We start from the raw sequence: 20,154 nt of genomic DNA, 5'->3' as shown, positions 1-20,154 counted from the left end.
TAATTGAGACAAGTAGCCAAGTGGCTTGGTGCTCACATAGACATTGTCAGTCCCAAGGTCTCTTGCAAAAACATGAGATCGAGTTTGCCGTACCTTACAATTTTTTCTCTCTCTGAGTTTACTTCTTTATTATATCATTAACATTGTTTAGTTCTCTATTAAAATTACAACATCTATAATAATCTATTAAGTCTACTATAAAATTATTGAATAAATGCCCTTAAAAATAGAACCTATTTGCCAAAACGTTGGCCGTGATTGACGACTACAGACACTAAAAAGTGAACAACTCTTCTATAGTCTTTATTTGTATTAAATAACTTGTTTATCTATTTAATAAAAGTTACCTAAACATGTATACGTCTTGTATTAACATAACCTTATGTCAATCTCATCGTCTCAACGTCATGTTATTTGTTGTTATTTATTTACATTGTATTTGTTTGTACAGTTTTTTATAATTCTCAACGTGGCTGTGGGAGGAAATTTCTTCCCCGACGGATGGTACAATTCACCTAATCCCAAGCCCTGGAACTCATCAACGCCGCATCCGCTCAAAGACTTCTGGGAACACAGGGATTGGTGGCTGCCAACATGGAATTTGGAGGACAGTTCCATGCGAGTCGACTACATACGGGTGTATTCATATGCATAGTGAAGGAATGCATTCAAGGTCCCTGTCTGCATGACCAACCAACCCATGTCCATGCCCAGAGCAGTATTACCACACTTGTCCACCGTTAGCCTAAACTCATATCTCACAGAGCATAAAGTTAAAGTCTTTCGAATTATACGTACTTGTTTAGTATCCATTACTTTGGTCTGCGTCAAGACATTCGTCGTCTTGCATATGAAAATTTCTTTACAACATTCTCACTGGTTGCTAGAGCTACGCGAGAGCTAATGTTATTCTGCGTCCATTTACTTTGGTCCCTTACATAACATAGCGGAATAATTTGGAGATATTAAATTTTCCAACTTCTATAAATATTTTGCAAACAATAATGTTCAACGAAGAACCTAAATTTTCATAAGCTGACCTTCTGAAATGATGAGAAATCTAAATTGGATTATGTGTAAATTTCTGTTTTCAAAATTTAGAAGATCTTTTATTTTTTGTCATAAAAGTTACTGTATTTTCTGACTGTTGGATTCCACTTATTTTTTTCAAAGTATCTGTCAACTCATTCACGCATACTTCACAGTGTACTGTCATACATTACAAATCGTTTTTTGCTATAAAGTTTTGTATTCGTTTAATCACATAAATGTCTATGGTCCACAGAGTGCAATATTGTTAAATTAATTACATCTATAGAGAAGGTATCTTTTGGATTATCTCGTGGACATTGTTACTAGGCATCAGGAATCATACAAGGCAAATCAAGTCATTACTCTCATCGCTGTCGAGAACAGACTGCCAGATCTCAGAACAGAGTACCAGTATCGTGTTCAAGAGTGTACCATTATCTAAATGGCTACTGAATTAACTTTTCACAAGAAATATATTAAAATCGTGTTGTGCTATAATAATAATAATAATAATAATAATAATAATAATAATAATAAAAATTTTATATCCCCTACTTACTAATCTAGGAACAATGACGTATACTAGATCAGATCTTTCGCACCAGGGAATAGTGCGTTGAAGTACACCCCACTGAAAACTTTGAAATCGACACCAACACCAAAGAAAAAGAAGAATAGATTCGATGTCTGGCACCTGCTACGTAATACTGTCCAAGATCTTATTCTCCTCCCTGAGATATTTAATATTTATAAAGAAGGCGAAGCAAATCGTAGATATTATATCGTTAAAATATTATACAATTTTTAAACGTTAAAATATATTATTGATTAAATAACTGTGTACCTTGTATTTATAAATTATTTTAAATTCTTATAAAAGGAAGTTTAATGAATGAGATACAGTACATTAAATATTCCACACAGCTTAATGCGCAATCATTGTCCAACTCAGAAGCCATAGGATTTATTGATGAGTTGTCTTGTCGCTCTTTGTTATACATTGCTACGCTGTTTGTCTTTTGAGTTAGAACAATCACCATTCAAAATCACTTTGATTGAAAACCGATTCAATATACGGTTGTGTGAAGTATAGTATTAATCAAGGCTGCTGTGGGACAAACCCACACTCACTTAGGTCACTAGGCTTGTGCTATCTTCAAATTTATACGTGGGCAAGAAATTAGAGTGAGATGAAAAGTTCCGCCTTAACTCGAGCTTAAAATTAGACTCATAAATCGTAGTGTGCCAGTCTTCCATGGGAACCAACTCTTTTCCAATTAAATAAGAATACAATTTAATTACGCTACATTTTTTTAAACTAGATCTTAGCCTACCTTTGGAATTACGCTCGTAGTATAATATTAATAGCCCTATATCTGACTTTCAGCCCATATTTTTGAAGATAAATTGTATTCCCAAAATATGTAATGGCTACAGTTGTATATTTATTTTCACCTAATTTCAGTGAGAAATTTAAAATTGTGCTCTCAAGTAGACCATGATCACTTTCAAACTCGGAGTCAGTTTATAATAAAAAAAAACCCCTGCAAATGTCACTACTCTATACATATAGGCCTACATATGAAATATACTCAGAATTGACAATGGGCGAAGAGATATATTCTACTTTTATTTTTCTTATCTTCCTTCACCAGCTTCGCATTTAAACAAAGCTATTTTCCCTCCTTTTCGCTTCCAAAGCAACAGATCTTGAATCAGGTGTTGTCTGCATGGCGCGCTCCCACCTCTGCAAGTGTTTCAGACACACTGGCCCTGTAACTGTGATGTGAGAAGTGACTTTATGGAAACAGTAAGTATGAAAGTAAATAACTGCAAGAGATATATTTTTCATTGGCTAAGACAAAGAAAATATTTGAGAATGTATAAACATAGTAAGGAAGGAAATCTATTGTCCTGCATCCGTTAGCCACTTCTAGATAACCCAAATATAAATAAGTAACTGATCTAATTAAATGTATAAATTACCTTCTTTAACGACTCAAAGGAAAACGGCAATATTACCCAAAACAAGAATAAGAAACTTACTCTGAAATATGATTTACTTGTTGCTAACACTGACAAACGCTATCGTTATAACACTAGTTCACTAACTAAATGAAGGGGATTTTCTTTGTATTAGGGTACGTACACGTTGGAGCAACGATAAACGATAAAAGAAGTAGCGATGCTACATCAGAGAGAATTGAAGCATGCATTGTCATTGAGGTGTGCATATTGGAGTAACGATAAAAGCGAAGATGCACGATAAAAGCGACGAAAAAGAAAAGTACCATTTTCTTCGCTCTTGTCGTTCTTATGATCTCTGATTAAGATAATATTAATCTGTATAGTGACCGGTGGTTATCAATATATCCGAATATTAATCGATTTATTATTATTTCGGAATATTAAATTAATTATTGTAGACATTGGCAAATTGATCAGTTGTGTATTTATTCTTCATATGTTATGTGATCACAAGAACCAATCAGAACACAACGAATTTATACTATCTTTGGGATGAGAAACGGGTTCAATTTTGTACGTATTTAAGTTATATTAACCTTGAACTTAGCAGCTGATATTTCCTATATATCTTCTGTCATTAAGTGGATGCATAGAATATCTTCTAGTGATAAGTCAAAATGTTCGCCTCCCGCGTTCTCGTTGCTCCGATATGAACACATGATTCTTTGATAATACCAAAGCGTCACTAGGTCGTTTCCTTTATCGTTTATCGTTGCTCCAACGTGTACGTACCCTTAGCCATCTAAGCGACGGAAATTCTATTACAAATTTGCAAATACGGAAAGACTGTGATGTGAATGAAAACGAATATTACTTTCGAAGTAAAATCTGGCACTATCAGTATTAATTACATAGAATAAGGCCATTAAACTTGTGTTATATAATTCGTGGACTGAATTTTATTTTACTGCACTAGTCAAGCCTGGACAGTCAGAGGTTTTCCACGCAGGGATTTTTTGTTGATGCATATTGGTTGCCGTAATGTTGATTAGGAGCAATCAATGAATCACTAACAAGTGATATATTCTTCAAAACATAAAATTTTATGTCCTGTATTTTATTGTTATATCTTTGTCAAATAAATGAAATTGTTACTGAATCGTTTCTTATAATTTATTTCACCTTCTACTTCAAGAATTCAGTCCTTTGTCCAGTTCCTTCCTAACCAATACTGAACATTTAAAAGTAGAAATATCAGACTTCTCTTGATATGGAAAACATGGCGCCTGGTCTCTTGTTAAGAAAACACAGTACAGACATAATAATGGGACACATAAATCAGTTTATATTGCAGCTTGACGTATTATTAATTTTTAGTATTAGTTATTGTGATATTTTCTGTCATGACATTTACAGACCAATCATGATTTAAGACAAAGTTATCAATTCAGTGGACATCAGTGTTGTGAATGGAATTCTGCAAAGTATGAATAGTGATTTATTCTATAGATAGGAAGTATACAGGTGTATCTATATATGTGTCCATAAATGTGGGGAAGCATTCCTGACACCAGAACATAACAAAAAGTTCATATGAACATGGGACCGCAAACCCTTCGTTAGGGAGTTATGAAAGGAATTTCCTGTAGTGACCCGTGATAATGTAATTCACCTCAAACTTACATTTTTCCCCACTTTCTTCATTACAGTTGATCATAACAATTGTTTTGTTTGCGTGCAAACGTTTTTCTACAAGGTAAGTGCCTCCCAGGGTACCTTTCTGCATAAAGTTGACGTGCTGCTACCGTATTCCCATCTGCTAAGTCATACATGTAGTGCATATCCGTCATGTCTCTCACTGAATACAGCTTGTGATGTGATGAATGTTACTGTGAATAACACAAAACAGAACAGAAGACAATCAGACAAAACAAATAGTTAATCTCACTTATTTCACGTTATCATTTTAACTGAAAGTATCTAGGATATAGGCTTACAAACACTATACTACTTTAAGTGATCTAATAACCTAACATAAACAACATCTAGAATTTTGTGGTTTTACAGTTGTTTGACGTTCCTTAATGGTCCTCCTCTCCAAATATCCCATAAGAAATGTATTCTGTTGGTTTTTTATTTCAGTTTCCGAAAATCATCAATAGAAAATGGCTTGTCCCTCTGTAGACATCTCATATTTCTTTTGGCTTAAATGTTTTGCTGCTAACCTGTCAGAAATATGGTCGTTCCTAAATGACTGACTGCTAGCCTGGATCTAACATTTTGTTAGCACTGCATACGCCTATATTATTGGTACCTTATATTCATTCAACACTAACAAAAATAAATAGTAATACTGTATTTCTTTCATCATTTTTCCTGACCTAATTGTGTAAGCTTTGCCGTAATTTCGTCGTCGCTTGCTAGATTATTCTTTCATAGTTTGTTAAACCGTATGTAATTCATTTTCACTGATACTCTCATTATCAGAAAGGTTATATTCGCTTCCATTGGGCGAAAAATAGGATAGATCAAAACTTTCGTCAGACAACGCGAACACCCTTGCAGTTACCTTCGCCGGTCCTCGAACCACAGTAGTGAGATGGAAGACGGACGCAATTCAATAATATCTCTCTATTCCAGTATATTGGGAGTAGATGTATAATATCGCGGTGGTTGGTAGAAACGCCGCCAAAGAACGCTTGTAGCCATTTTACGGATAAACGCCGTAATTCGAATTACGCCCTTCTTCCAGCTAACCCCTCAATTATTGTGATCTGGAACCGGAACAGGCCTTATGGACCTAAACCTTATAGGATGATGATGATGGTGATGATGATGATGATAAATCCAATGTATATTGATGTAACATAACTGCAGGAGTCAGCACTATTTAGGTGCAAGAAAATAATACAGGAGCACTGTACGTGCTCATAATTTGAAAATAAAAACAATCGATGTCAAATAGCGGATACGTACTTTCTCATTATACATTTTACACAATAACTAATAAAACTATCATTTTACGTAGCCTTACTGCGCGCACTGTCCACCGTATCTTTCTCCTCGTAGTCACAAATCTCTCATTACGTATTTTAACAGTTACACCAGACCATTCCAACACAGCGTTTGAGGGTTAGGGCGCCCGGACGCTGCCCTGTGTCTGCCCAGGGCGGAACCCCACTCCTTTCTGTCGCTGCGGCTGTGGTGGTGTACGAATGCATACGATCATCAACTCTTCTCATCTGTTCGATGATATTCTGCAGGCATTGCTGGATTAAGCGTTCCATCAGTCATTCATTCATCCATATGGTATACTATCGTTTGTGCTTAACTGTTTTTAATAAGAATGAAGAGAAGTGCGTTGACAGTCGGTTCAGGGTTTAACCCCTTTTGGGAGAGCTTGTATCTTGTCTAATCTGACGACTACAATGTTCAATATGCCATATCAATGTACGGCAAAAACGTACAACATTAAGCGTCATCTTAGATGTTAAAGATTCTGATATCCACGCTCATACAAGGTGGGACATGGGAACCAAGTGTTTCTGGAATGGCTTGTATTCGGTCAATGTGAAAGGGAGAGACGTGCGGCATGTGATATTACATTCCGTGGCTCAAAGCATTTCACCTGCAGTCGGCATCATGGAGCAGTGGACACATGTTTGCGTATGATTGTTTTCTTAAGGAATGGAGAGTCTGTGACAGCGGTACGGCGTGAGTTTTGCTACGGATTCAATATTAATCGCAATGATTCTGTTCCTGTGCGTGACACAATCTTATGTTGGGTTAACAATCTTTGAACAAAAGGCGCAATACTGAAGAATAAATCGCCCGGCCCCCAACGCACAGTGCGTACTCCAGAAAATGCTGACAAGCAACACTGCGCAGCCCAGACCGCTCTGCTCGAAGACATTCAGCTGCACTTGGAATCAGCAATCGTACGCTAAGACGGATTTTGCATGACGATTTACATTTACACCCATACAAGATGGGTGGTTGTGCAGAAATTCAATGTAAGGGATTACTCCCAACAGTGATTTGCGCACAGGAAATGCTTGCACTCCACGAGCAGTATGAAAACGTGATGGTTGCAATGAGTGATGAAGCCCATTTCCACCTTAATGGAGCCGTTAACAGAATATTACATGAATTGAAGGACGCAATATGTCAACACATCACCCAAATCAACTGAGATCTCCTGGAAAGAGTAGTCAAATTTCGTCAGCGCCTTCAACAATGCGTCAACGCAAACGGACATCACATGCGAGATGTAATTTTCTGCTCATAATTGAAATTACATATTCTCACAAATGTTGTTCTACCAATAAATTGTGTTGAAAACAAAAACCAACTATTTTATGATTATTTTTAAAACACTTGGTTCCTATGCCCCACCTTGTATTATCGGCGAAGAGAGGAAGGCATTAATAACGAAACTAAAGGTCGAAATGCAGTCTTTTTACGACGAGGTAAATATCATTTCAATTAAGTAAGTATCTAAGGGCAATATAATTCAATTAATGGTTAGGTTATAGTAAGTTTATTTGAACAGTTGTCAAAAATATATGCGAATTATTATGAAAACGTTTGTTAAGCTGTTAAAGGATTTTCTGGCCGTTTAACTATAGGCCTATATGTATTTTTTGTATAGTGACAATGTCGTTAAAAATTCATTTTCGCTTTCTTTCGCAGCACATTGAGCCAAGTTCCGAAAGAGCTGTATTGTTGCCCTAAATATCGCCAAAAGTAGCCGGCCTTTTACGGAAGGAATATTTGTAAAGGGGTGCATGATTTCAACTTCAGAGATATTGTGTCCTGCCCTGGTGACGTTATTTGAGACAATTAGTCTCTGCCCACAAACAATCTGTCGCCGCGTGTAGGAACTTTGTGAACATTTTTATGACGCCCTTTTCTGTAAATGTTGAGCAGGCTGCAGTCAAATTCCAAAGATAATTGATAAGGCTTCAGTGTCACACAATTTTGAAAGATAGATATTACAATATTCCAGGCGGCCTCGTTGCGTTTTATAAGAACTTGGAACAAAAAGAGTTTCCGCTTATCCACGCATAGACAGTTAATTATTATATTTGCTCTACATACCTTTGTGGACACATACTATCAGTTATGAACCTAAATAAGAGTAAACTAGGTCATGTTTGTTCGATGTTGCGTTGGAAGCAGTGTTACGCATTCATTCTACTCAAACAATTTTTCCTGATATAGCTGAAAGGGAAAGAAATCAAAGAAATGTCATTTGTCTTCCTAATTAAAGAAAAAGGTACAATTTAATTTTTTTGCATTATTTTGTAATAGCTTGTTGTAATTCTTGAATTCTTCCTATGTGTCATCCATATATGTACTTCACTGGCTCACTCCACTCTTGCACGCATGCAACCCTCTCAGCGATCCGTATTATGTCTCTTTCTCACTCACTCGCTGTCTCTCTCCGGGGCTTGGCACAGCTCCTCCGAACCCAGGGCACCCACGGGGCATCACGAGGGCTGCCCACTTGGAATGGTCTGATATAGGGCACGTCTTAAAGCCGAGGGTCAGAACGGAGAAGACGCGTACGGTGCGGGCGAGTGCAGTGTTTCTGCGTCTGTTGTGCCTGATATCGAAGTGAAGCACAAGAGCAACCTGAAGGTACGTGTGCCTAAAAGTAATGCGAAGCTTAAAATAAATAATAGCATTTTATTTTGCCAGTCCACATAGATTTATTCACGCCTAAAACACTTGCGGCTGTATCCGACACAGCCTAATTTCATTTTTTTACATGCATAATGATTGCTTGAATCTGACATGATGTTTTGATTACTATTATGATAATTTCTTGAATAAGGATATTACGTCATTGATATGTAAAGAGTCCACTGCAAGAATGATGGATGTCATTTGGAATACATTTTGCAGGAGAAGCAATTGAAAGTTTGAAATGCTTAGCGCTCAAAGCTTAACTGTGATTTTCCGATCATTACTGGACAATGACTATCAGCGTTAATGCCATATAACTCTGTATGTACATTCTATATGTCTTATGCTATGCATTGACAGTCTTGGTTCATTTTCGACAAGAAAGTGACATCCATCATTCTTGCAGTGGACTCTTCATATAATCTGGTAGAGAAATTCGTTAGAAATTTTATAACTTAATAGATTCCCTATTCCCAGTTAATAGTCTATATTGATTAATGTAACATATATTTTTTCTTTTGAGTAAGCCACGGCAGGTTCATAAATAGAACTTTTTTCTTTACCTACTTCCTGAGCATGAGAGTTATACTGAAGACGTGAATGCAATAATATTAGTATTGAACTTTCTACCGTTAATATTTTCTGTTTATTTTGTGTAAATGAGAACATCTATAGTATTATTTTATTTAATGGACAACAAATGTAATCTGGAGTCCTATCAGGGACAGGGGTATTTTATACGTCGTACATGAACGCTCTTTAAAATCGATTGCCCTCGGCTAGATTTAAACCTGCGAACCTCGGCTCGAATCATCGGCTAGCAATAGTAACCACTAGATCGCCGAGGGCACAACTGAGAAGGAAGTTACATAATCATACAGGCGTTGGTATCATTTCTACCTATGTTGAAACCTCGCCAGTAGGCTACTAATTTTATCAAGAAAAGGTTCTCACCCCAAAACCACGTTACGTGAATTGTTAAATGCATGATTATACTATTCGCGGTATTAAAGCCGATTGTTTTGATTTCAAGAACGATTTTATTGCCTTGTGTCGCGGTGTGAAACCCGTAGTTTCCCCGTCTGTCGATAAAACACACCCGGATGTAGAAAACTGTGATGAACCGTCCTCGAGATTCCACGTTTCAAGTCGCCATCCCTTCTTTTCGCAGAACTGTTGTAGCGGATGCGGTGAATTCGCAATACAAGGCTCGAGGGGTGGGGAAATACGCCAACGCTCCGCAGATAAATTCCTCTGATGGCCTTCAATTCTACTACGAAAATCTACTATCATTATCACCACCAACTTGACCTTGCTCCGTGTTCACCACATCACCGAGGATTCTGCATGCCCAGTCTTGTTTCATTATTGCCATACGAGTGGAGATACGATGTGCCGAAATGTCCAATTCCTGAAATTAGATTATGACGATAATAATATTATCATTTCACTACTACTATTGTAATAACGGTAATTTTTTTATTAATATTCTTTGTCATGTACAGAAGCTATTAAGATCATGGTATGATAGGAAAATATTGAAGCAATGGTGGAATTATAGTGACGAGGAAATCTAAGTTGCCATAATCATCAAAACACTGATAACTAGGCCTGAGAAATATATACCGTTATACTACAAGTGCGCTTCGTGCGCCTCTAACTTTGAGTACGTCTCAGAGTTGGGGTGAGTCTTTCGTTTGAACTCATCCTTATCATCACGGTAAGTTATCCTCAGCATTTGGGTGGTTGAAAGTCACTCCTTTGACATCGAAACACAACTATCTGCTACAGAAAAATTTAAAGACATCAATTTCTTTGTTTAAAAAATTGCACTATTTTAAAGACATTTTATTTTCTGTCTGTAGAAAATACACCTTATATAACATTGACAAGTATCAGCCTTATTATTTCACTACGTTAATATGATTGTGTATTAAGTTTATGTTTTACATAATTTTTTATTTCATTTATATTGTTGCAGTGAATAACAAGAAACCACATTTTTAAATTTTCAAATTAAAATGATTGCCTGTTGCTAGAAAACACAGCCTTACATCTAGAATAAACTTCATTCCACTTCTGTAGAAAAAATGAGGACATATTTGAAATATTTTACACAAGCATTATCTATTTCGAAATAGGCTATGTATCATTATTATAAGTTTCCTCATTTGAAATTGTCATACATTTTACATAGAGCTAAATATCCATAATGTTTCTCCTATTTCGTGTTCCAGCTATTCGGTTCGTCACAATATCATTGACTACATGCTATTTTATGTCTGTAGAAAATACACCTAATATGACATTGACAAGTATCAGCTTTATTATTTCACTATGTTAATATGATAGTGTATTAAGTTTTTGTTTTACATAATTTTTCATTTCATACATTGTTGCGGTGAATAACAAAGCACATTTTCAAATTTTCAAAGAAGGATGGTTGCCTGTTGCTAGAAAACACAGCCTTATATCTACAGAAACTTCATTCCACTTCTGCAGAAATAATGGGGGAATATTTGAAATATTTTACATAAGCATTATTTATCTCAAAATCTGTATCATTATTACAAATTTCCTCATTTGAAATTGTCACAAATTTCGTCCTCGGCATCTTGCTGTTATTCTTCTTTACAGGACGTTGAATGTTGCCTGTTACGAATAGCAGTATTCGGTCGTAATGTAACCGATCAACTAAAGTTCACTGCTGAACGAAACACTCTGAAATCCCCCACCCCAACGCAATTACGTACTGGTACCTGAAGTCAGAGGCTCATGAAGCGCAATGTAACGGCATATAATTCTTAGCCCTATTGATAAGGTTATTAAATCCATTTCCTCTTCGAGTTGATTTGAACATTCTGTTTTCCCAAAGATCCTATATAAATATTATTGCGTAGAGCTGATTTGATTCTTCTGTCTTTCCAAAGATCCTAGATAAATCGAGGGCTTAATATCAAACTATCGTAACTACACTCTATGTTTTATTAACAAAATTCTTAACAGATAATACGCTTGTTTCATATGAACAATATCATCATGTTTTGTAGTTACGAGTTGTATTACATACAAAACTGTTCGAGACTGAGTTACGATAGGCCTATTTTATGACCAAGTAGAAGGACGAAATTATTATCGACTGGTGTAAAGACCTAAAAATGTTAATTTTTGTGATTACTTTAGTTTCATAATCATCGCGTAAAGTACATCATATTATTTTACTAAATGTTATAACACGAGTAAATACTTAAGGTAAATCAAAGAAATGTCATAATAGCTAAAAACCTATACTAATGATGATTTTTATGGAAAATATACAGAGTGGAAGTGAAATAATTCTGCAGATTGAAAGGGACGACAGAGTACACCTAAAGGAGTAGAAAACCTATAATATTACGTAAAGATTAATTTTTGGTCCTACAGATTACGTCTGTTACGGTAACAATTAATATTAGTGGAGAAAAATTCGTTTCGGCGTCGGGATCGAACCGGGTCCTTGGTTCTGCGCACTAAGCATTCAGCTACGCCGAGGTTCAATCCACAGCACCGGATCGAATCCCTCTCCTCCAGTGTTTTTCCCTTTGTGGCCTGACTCCAAGTTCGACATATATGTTTACATTTTATATTATACAAGGAGCGCACTCAGTTGAGTGACTTGGCGACCGGGATTCCACAGTAATATGCACTGTTTGCGCGAAGAATCTATGTAAAATTAATTTTTTGGTCCTATTAATTGTTACCGTAACAGTCGTATTCTGTAGGACCAAAAAATTAATCTTTACGTAAGATTCTTCGAGCAAACAGTGCATATTACTGTGGAATCCCGGCCATCAAGTCATTCAGCTGAGTGCGCTACTTGTATAATGACAGTTGGCTTAATATAAAAAAAATGTCAACATAGCCTACATGTCGAACTTGGAGTCAGGCCACAAAGGGAAAAACACTGGAGGAGAGGAATTCCATCCGGTGCTGTGGATTGAACCTCGGCGCATCTCAATGGTTAGAGCGGTTGGTACGTAGAACCAAAGACCCGGGTTCGATCCCAGCGTCGGAGCGAATTTTTTTCCTCCAATATTAATATTAACTATAATATTACGTTTCGTGATTAAATGCATGGTTAATTAGAAAATGTAGTTGGAAGTTTCAACAGTCTGGCAACATCACCGCTAACACAATCTTCTTCTTCTCGCAATGCAGATGTAAAAGGTCAACGAACTCAGGTCTGTCTCTGTACGCGAACTTCCCTCTCTCGCTACGACGCCCGACGTTGCAATCAGCTCGCATCGTTCAGTTGTTTGAAATTAGTGCTTTTTGAACTAAATGTACACGAAAATCGTCCACACTACTTAAATACGCCTGAGAGATAAATGATTCTTCATTAGATTTTCTATCAATATGGAGAAAAATCACGATCCGACTCGCAATATTTATCGAATAAGAGGGTGTTAAACAAATGTTTTTCTGAGAAAACTATGCACTTCCCATCAATACGGTATTACACTTTTTTATTATATACAACATGAGCTATTTGCTCTGAAAATCTGCAGGGTTATTTTACTTCCCCCCTGTATAGGCCTACACTTAGGCTAAAAAAATACCTCGTATCCATAATTTGAGTTTCGGCAGATTAAAAAAAAAAAGACACTGCCTAATACCAGCGGATATGTAGTACTCTCAGAAACAATGGAAGAAAAAGAATAAAAATTAATTTAAAATGTTATATAAAGATATGGCAGCACCTGTGAGCTGCTAATGCACTGTTCAGCTGTTCAGAAACATAGTGTGTAAAACTAAGATTCGGTAAAAAAAAATAAGTTTCTTACAAAGTGTAGAAATACCTAGAATAGAATATTTATTCATCCATCATATTTCTGTAATATAGATCTGTTACAATTTTACATTACCCCAGGTCTGCCTTACTTCACACTTATATTCTGCTATGCCAAGTCGTAAGTCATCCTGCTACTCCAATCTCGCTCGACTATTATGAGGCCTAAATATCTGTTCCTGTAGTCTATGTCATAATCTGTAGTTCCTACAGAAGCTTCACTTTAGAGCGCTTTCAGAATAAGAAGGCATATAAGACGGAGCTATTTCAGGCAGGTCTATCTCGACTAGCCTTTAACAGTGAAGCGGTGTTAAATCGTCGCGAAGTCTCGCTGAAGCGTCGCGTATTAATATCTTTCTTGCGCGCACAATATTTATAGCTAGGAATGAATTTTAAGCGATGTCATTAGATAGAGCTACGAATTCTGAACTCAACAGTACAAGAATGACAATTATATGTCAACTGGTTCTTGTGTTCTCGCTTTAAGACTAAACAGAGATATCCAACCTACAATATACAGCATATTTTGCTCTGAAGTCCCTCTCTGTAAACGAAGGTACATTCTGTTTATTTCCAAATTCAGACATGGATTGTTTTCTCTTGTGTAGTGTGTAACTTACTGTAACAATGTCTCTTGAAGGTATTCCAAGTGGCTCTGGTATTTCATCTGTTCTACGCAAAAGGATAGTTCTACACTCAAAGGCGAGGAGTATTCTATTTTCTGTATCCTACTGCTTATGATACAGTGCGTGTCAGTTTTTCACAAAAAAGAATCTGACTGCAGAGGCGTGTGGTTTATAAATACATACGTTATCTTGTATTCTCGGATAGGGCAAAGAGACAATTCAAATAGGTGGTATAGCAGTATTTACCTCTCCTGGAAAATAACACAAAACAAACATGTTAATTATTTGGACGATTTTCAGAACCGTGTATTACTTCATCGTATGATATTTTAAATAGACTATAGTAGTAGTAGTAGTATGTGTTAGCAGTGCCATTATAGAACGTGGAAAGCAAGAAGAAAGCTGAGAATAACCACAGATACGATTTTCACTTTTCATTGGAATATTATACATGCTATAAGACGAACTATTGCTTAAAAGTATGAGATATTTGGTTGATATTGTAAACATAAGCATTCTTGCCTTTTTTTCGATGGAGTTATACGAAGAGTATTAACAACGTTCTTCCTTAAGAGCATTAAAAATCTTTATAAGATAAGCAATTTAATTACATTTCACTTTTAAAATAAATACGGGCATGCTAGAAACGAGAAGATTTTACAATTCCAACACTCAATTTCTATTTTAAAAACCTCGCGTTATATATAATATATTACATTTTATATGTTTTGCTAATATACAAATTTAACTTCAATATATTAACGATATTATTGGGTTACGGTTTTCACATTCACTTCTATATAACTACCTTCACTCGTAGGATATGCCACAGGCCAGAGTGATAGAACATAGAACCCTGGACCTCTAGATAGGTATAAGCCTGAGGATTAAATTAAATTAGATAGGCTTGATTTAGCAAAGTAAAAGAAGGTAATCTTCAATTTCAATATGAGTACTGAATTAGACCTACGTACATATGAGCAGATATGCTTATATTCTTATAGCCGGATTCTTAGCCAGAATATAGAACCCTGGACCTCTAGATACGTAAAAGTTAGAGAATAAAATAAAATTAGATAGACTTAGTTTTACAGAGAAAAATAAAACAATCTACAGTTTCAGTATGAATACTGAATTATATATTATGAACACATAATTATTATGCTTACGTTGCATTATAGCCAGATTCGTAACCAGAATATAGAACCCTGGACCCTAAGTAAGGTATAAGCTAGATAATTAAATTAAATTATATAGGCTTCATTTAGCAGAGGAAAAATAAATTACTTTTCAACTTCAATATCAATACTAAATTATGTTTCTACAAACATGTTTACGTTTTATTATCGCTAGATTCGTAGGCTGCCTCTACAAACAAACTCTATCTCATCTTTACTCTGGAGAAATAAACAATAATAAATTGAACACTGCTGTACAAGGAAGTCTGAACATTTGGGTAAAGTTTCTCGCCCTCAATTTTTTAGGAGAGAATTTCCACATGTCAGATGCAGTACAATATGCAGCATTCCTTTTTTAAATTAAGACATTCTTAGTCTGACATTAGCAAAGTAAATTTCTACATATCTGTCACTTTATTTCGCAAGTTAGTGACTCCAAGATCTACTGATCTGTGAAGCGAAGAATAATAAAAATTGGGATGAAAATTACTTCAGTAAGAGTAATTATATTTAAACATTACACACAATGAAGGAACAGGTCTCAAACCGTTCGCTCGCTGCACCCAGCAGCGACTGATACTGATATTTTCTGTCCTTATCTGTTGTCTCTGTTTTCCACGTCTCGTACACCGTGCACCGTGTGACAACGCCGCACTGCTGCTAGCACTCGATTGGCGTAGGCCATATGCCTTCTTATTCTGAAAGCGCTATAGTAATGTCAGTCAAACTAATCTAATAAACAAACTTTTCACACATGACACATTCATTAATTAATATCTAAACACTGCCGTTCTCCTATACCTCAGACAACACACCACTTTATCTAACAAGGAAAAGAGAACACGCACACAGTACAAGATCAGATTAATACCACAGTCTAGTATATACAGTCACGAAGCTCAATACGTAGGGAATATGCATCCATAGGTAGTTGCTAACTACTAGGATCGTTACTATCGCCTCATCACATACAATGTGAAACAGTATCGGCACAGTTCCTAGTACTCTCATCAACTCAAGCTTCGTAACTCTATATACTAGACTGTGTTAATACTGTAGATCATTACTAGGTTTTAACTTCCACTTCCCATTTAAATTTCACCATCATTAAGAATTTGCCTAATTTTTTCAACTCTCTTATGTAAACTGTACTACACTGTTCAGTAACTTTTATATAAAACAAGTCAAAGTCAGGATAGGAGAAGAAATGTCAGGAGGAAGCGAAATAGGGAGAGTAGTACGTCAAGGATACCCTTTATCACCTACCCTGTTCAACATCTACTTAAAGGATTTAGCGAAGAACTGCTTTCAGAACATGGGAGGAGTGATAGTAGGAGGAAGGAGAATGAAGTGCATAAGATTTGCTGATGATATGGCGTTCTTAGCAAAAGAGGAGATGATACTAAGGGATACGCTACTGGAGCAAAATGACAGCTGTGAGCAGTATGGGATGAGGATATGTAAATGCACACAAGACGAAGACCATGGTCATAGGAAGAAAAATAAAGAAGATATACTTGCGAATTCTAAATGAGGCAGTAAAGCAAGTGGATGAGAGCTTCATATACTTGGAGTGTACGATAAGCAGTAATATGAGCTGCTGCCAAGAAGTCAAAAGGAGAATAGCAATGGCAAAGGAAACTTTTAATAGAAAAAGAAGCATCTTCTGCGGACCTCTGGAAAAATAACTAAGGAAGAGACTAGTGAAGTATTTTGTGTGGAATGTGGCATTGTATGGAGCAGAAACATGGACATTACGACGAAGTGAAGAGAAGCGACTAGAAGCATTTGAAATTGTTTATGGAGAAGAATGAAGCGTGTGAAGTGGACAGACAGAATAAGAACTGAAGCTGTGTTGGAAAGGGTGGGTGAAGAAAGAATGATGCTGAAAATGAACAGGAAGAGAAAAAGAAATTGGCTGGGTCACTGGCTGAGAAGAAACTGCCTCCTGAAAGATACACTGGAAGGAATGGTAAACGGGAGAATAGTTCGGGGCAGTAGAAGATATCAGATGACAGACGATATTAAGATATATGGATCATATACGGAGACTAAGAGGAAGGCAGAAAATATGAGAGATTGTAGAATGCTGGATTTGCAGTGAAATACCTGCCATTGGGCAGAACACTATGAATGAATGAGTGAATGAATGAATGATTTCTTATAGGCTACATATCTATTAATACTCAAAAATTTTTGTCTAATCACTCTTTTCTTATATCGGCTGTTTCTTGACATTCTAATATTATTAGGAACGCGTCTTCTTTCCTGCCACAACGAAATATTCAATAGTTCCGACATGATTTCTCCGTAAGAAAAAGAATGTGAAAGACTTTATTATTCTGAAACGTATTTGGAAAACCTAAATCATAAAACATTATCCTATTTTATAAATTGAACACACATGACGTCTGAACCATGAAAGTAAGAGGAGCAGGCCAAGAAAAAAGAAGAAAAAAAAATATTTTCCCTTAAAATTGGTTAAAGGTGCTATATCCTGCGACGCTTTTGTATCATTGTATTCACTCTAAGAGTGAAGGTGAGTGAGCACTAAGGCTAACTGCAAAACTTCAGCACGAGTCTTATTTTGGGAGAAAGACGAGATAGGTTCGAGCGATTCCGCAAGGCTAGTCTCTTTTCGTCCTGTTATTAAGGAGATTCTCTGAACTTATCTCCTGTCGAGTAAATCGAGAAATACCGTAGGCTACATTAAGTCTCTGCGTTCGGATAGCCAACAGCCGTATGTCAGGCAGAAATAACCACTTAAAAGAGTTTTCATCGTATCAAATTAATTTCTTAAAGGTCAAAAGCAAGCAGTGTGTCCTTGTGGCTAACTACCTTCTCCTGGAGAACTATACGGAACTTGGACCATGTATTTTTAGTACTAAGCCTTGAGAAGTCCGCCTCCTTGGTCTTGAGGTAGCGTGCTGGACTTTTGATCAAGGTGGCCCGGGTTCGATTCCCGGTCGTGAAGTCGGGGGGGGGGATTTAATTCGGACCTTTTCACGGGGACTAGTCGTCTGTCCATTGTCCCAGTGTGTGTGGTGTCTCACAGTGGCCCCCGGGCACACTGACCCAGTAAACGGGGGAGTCCTAAAGTGTGTGCGTGTGTTCAGTAAAGTTGTGGGTCTAGGCACAATAAGCCTCAGGCTGCGGTGCCGAAATTAGTAAAAACAAAACCTTGAGAATACGTGGAAGTGAGTAGTCATTAGTTCAGATGACTTATGCTTAAAAATTCGACTGATAAGAGTATTCTAGTTGAAAAAGAAGACCTTGATCGCAATTGCGGTTACCAATGGCGAAAATAAATAGCCTACTTTATTTTTAAAATTCTAAAGTGGAGAAAAAACTAATTTGTTATTTACTTCATTAACTATCCACCTATTGATTGAATAATTTATACATAAGGACATCTATGGACGGATTGATATGCATTCGGATGACGGAAAAATGGTGTGTGCATGAATGGACTGCTAGAGGAAGTAGGGCCTATATGAGTGAATGAATGCATAAATGAATGGATTGATAGATAGATTGATTGATTGGATTGTTTGACTGATGAAAGAATGAATGGCCAAATGCATATATGGATGGTTCGAGGAGGGGGTTAGATTAATCACTTTAATAAATTAATGGTGAAATTCATTAGTGAAGAGAATCTTTTTAATTACAATAAAGGTTTTAACTGGAATTATAATGAAATACTAGAGCAATAAAACAATGAAACCGCATCATTATTTTCTTTTGTTAATACCGTGTATTATTGACCAGTACCACTGAACTTATCATTAATCTGTTCGTTAATTCTCACAAAAGTTAAAAAAAATTGAGATGTGCTTTGCATATGTAGAGGATGGTAACCGTTCTACATCTGCATTAAGTCTGGCCTCATGAGAGTTTAGGCCGGGATGTCGAAGCGCTTGTATAACGTGTTCATACTACAAGCAAAACAAATCCAACAAGGTTCAGTTTTTAGCAAGACTATTTCGTTTATATGACGTCATTCCATTTTCGATCAATGAAGTGTAATGAAATTTTGAATTTCAACCAATCACAATCAAACATCGCGATAATTTTTGCAGCTAGATTTATCGCTATCAATTTATCGCATGGTCGTTCTTTTGTATAGTCGGTGTCGCCAACTGTTTCCCCGTAAATTGATTAGCATGAATCCATTAAGATGCATATACACAGTTAAACTGTTCTTTCAAGTTTATGCATTCAAACAATAAATGTAAGATTGATTGATAATATTAATTAATATATTTACGCAGTGAAGACGATGTTCAAAACGGTGCACCATGTAGACACAAAATCTTCATGCATCTTAATTAAACGTACGTTTTAAACTTGATCATTTCAATATTCTTCCGAGACAGCATACATACGCGCATGAAAAATTGAACTGTGTAGATGCAGCTTCAGTCCCGTTACACACTACAGCGAGAATGAGTTTGTCGATCTATGGAAAATGCTTTCTTTAGCACGGAGTAACGGTCGAAATAAGGCACAGCTGACACATGGTCCCGCGCCCACAGGTAACTAACCTAATTGTAACCTATAAAATCTGTATTACGTGAATGAAATTAAACAATTCATAGAAAGTCAGATGTTCAAATTTATGCAACATCAGCGCATATCAAACCCAAAGACCTACACAAGGTCTTTGATGAAACTGCCTTCCGTATGGCGTAATAAAATACGTGTTTTAATTATCTGTACAAAGATGGCTTCACTGTTTAGCAACATATGTCTCGCTGTAGTGTGAATACATAAACATTGCTATATAGCTGTTTCCACACAATATTACATAGTTCTTAGTTCTCGGTGT

General features: G+C 36.4%; 2 protein-coding genes across 2 annotated transcripts in view; both read left to right on the top strand.

The window, feature by feature from the left end:
• The window catches only part of LOC138701167 (beta-1,3-glucan-binding protein-like), a 109,459-nt gene extending 106,541 nt beyond the window's left edge, over positions 1-2,918 (top strand). Inside the window, exon 6 of the mRNA XM_069827793.1 lies at positions 452-2,918. Coding sequence (XP_069683894.1) covers positions 452-655 — 204 coding nt within the window. The 3' untranslated portion in view covers positions 656-2,918. The remainder of the gene's footprint in view (positions 1-451) is intronic.
• A 5,606-nt stretch (positions 2,919-8,524) lies between these two features.
• LOC138701152 (beta-1,3-glucan-binding protein-like) overlaps positions 8,525-20,154 on the top strand; it is a 55,646-nt gene continuing 44,016 nt past the window's right edge. Inside the window, exon 1 of the mRNA XM_069827773.1 lies at positions 8,525-8,643. The gene's annotated coding sequence lies outside the window, so the exon portion shown is untranslated. The remainder of the gene's footprint in view (positions 8,644-20,154) is intronic.

This window comes from Periplaneta americana, chromosome 1 (assembly GCF_040183065.1).
Source record: "Periplaneta americana isolate PAMFEO1 chromosome 1, P.americana_PAMFEO1_priV1, whole genome shotgun sequence".
NCBI classification, from domain to species: domain Eukaryota; kingdom Metazoa; phylum Arthropoda; class Insecta; order Blattodea; family Blattidae; genus Periplaneta; species Periplaneta americana.
This window is presented reverse-complemented; position numbering and strand designations above follow the sequence as displayed.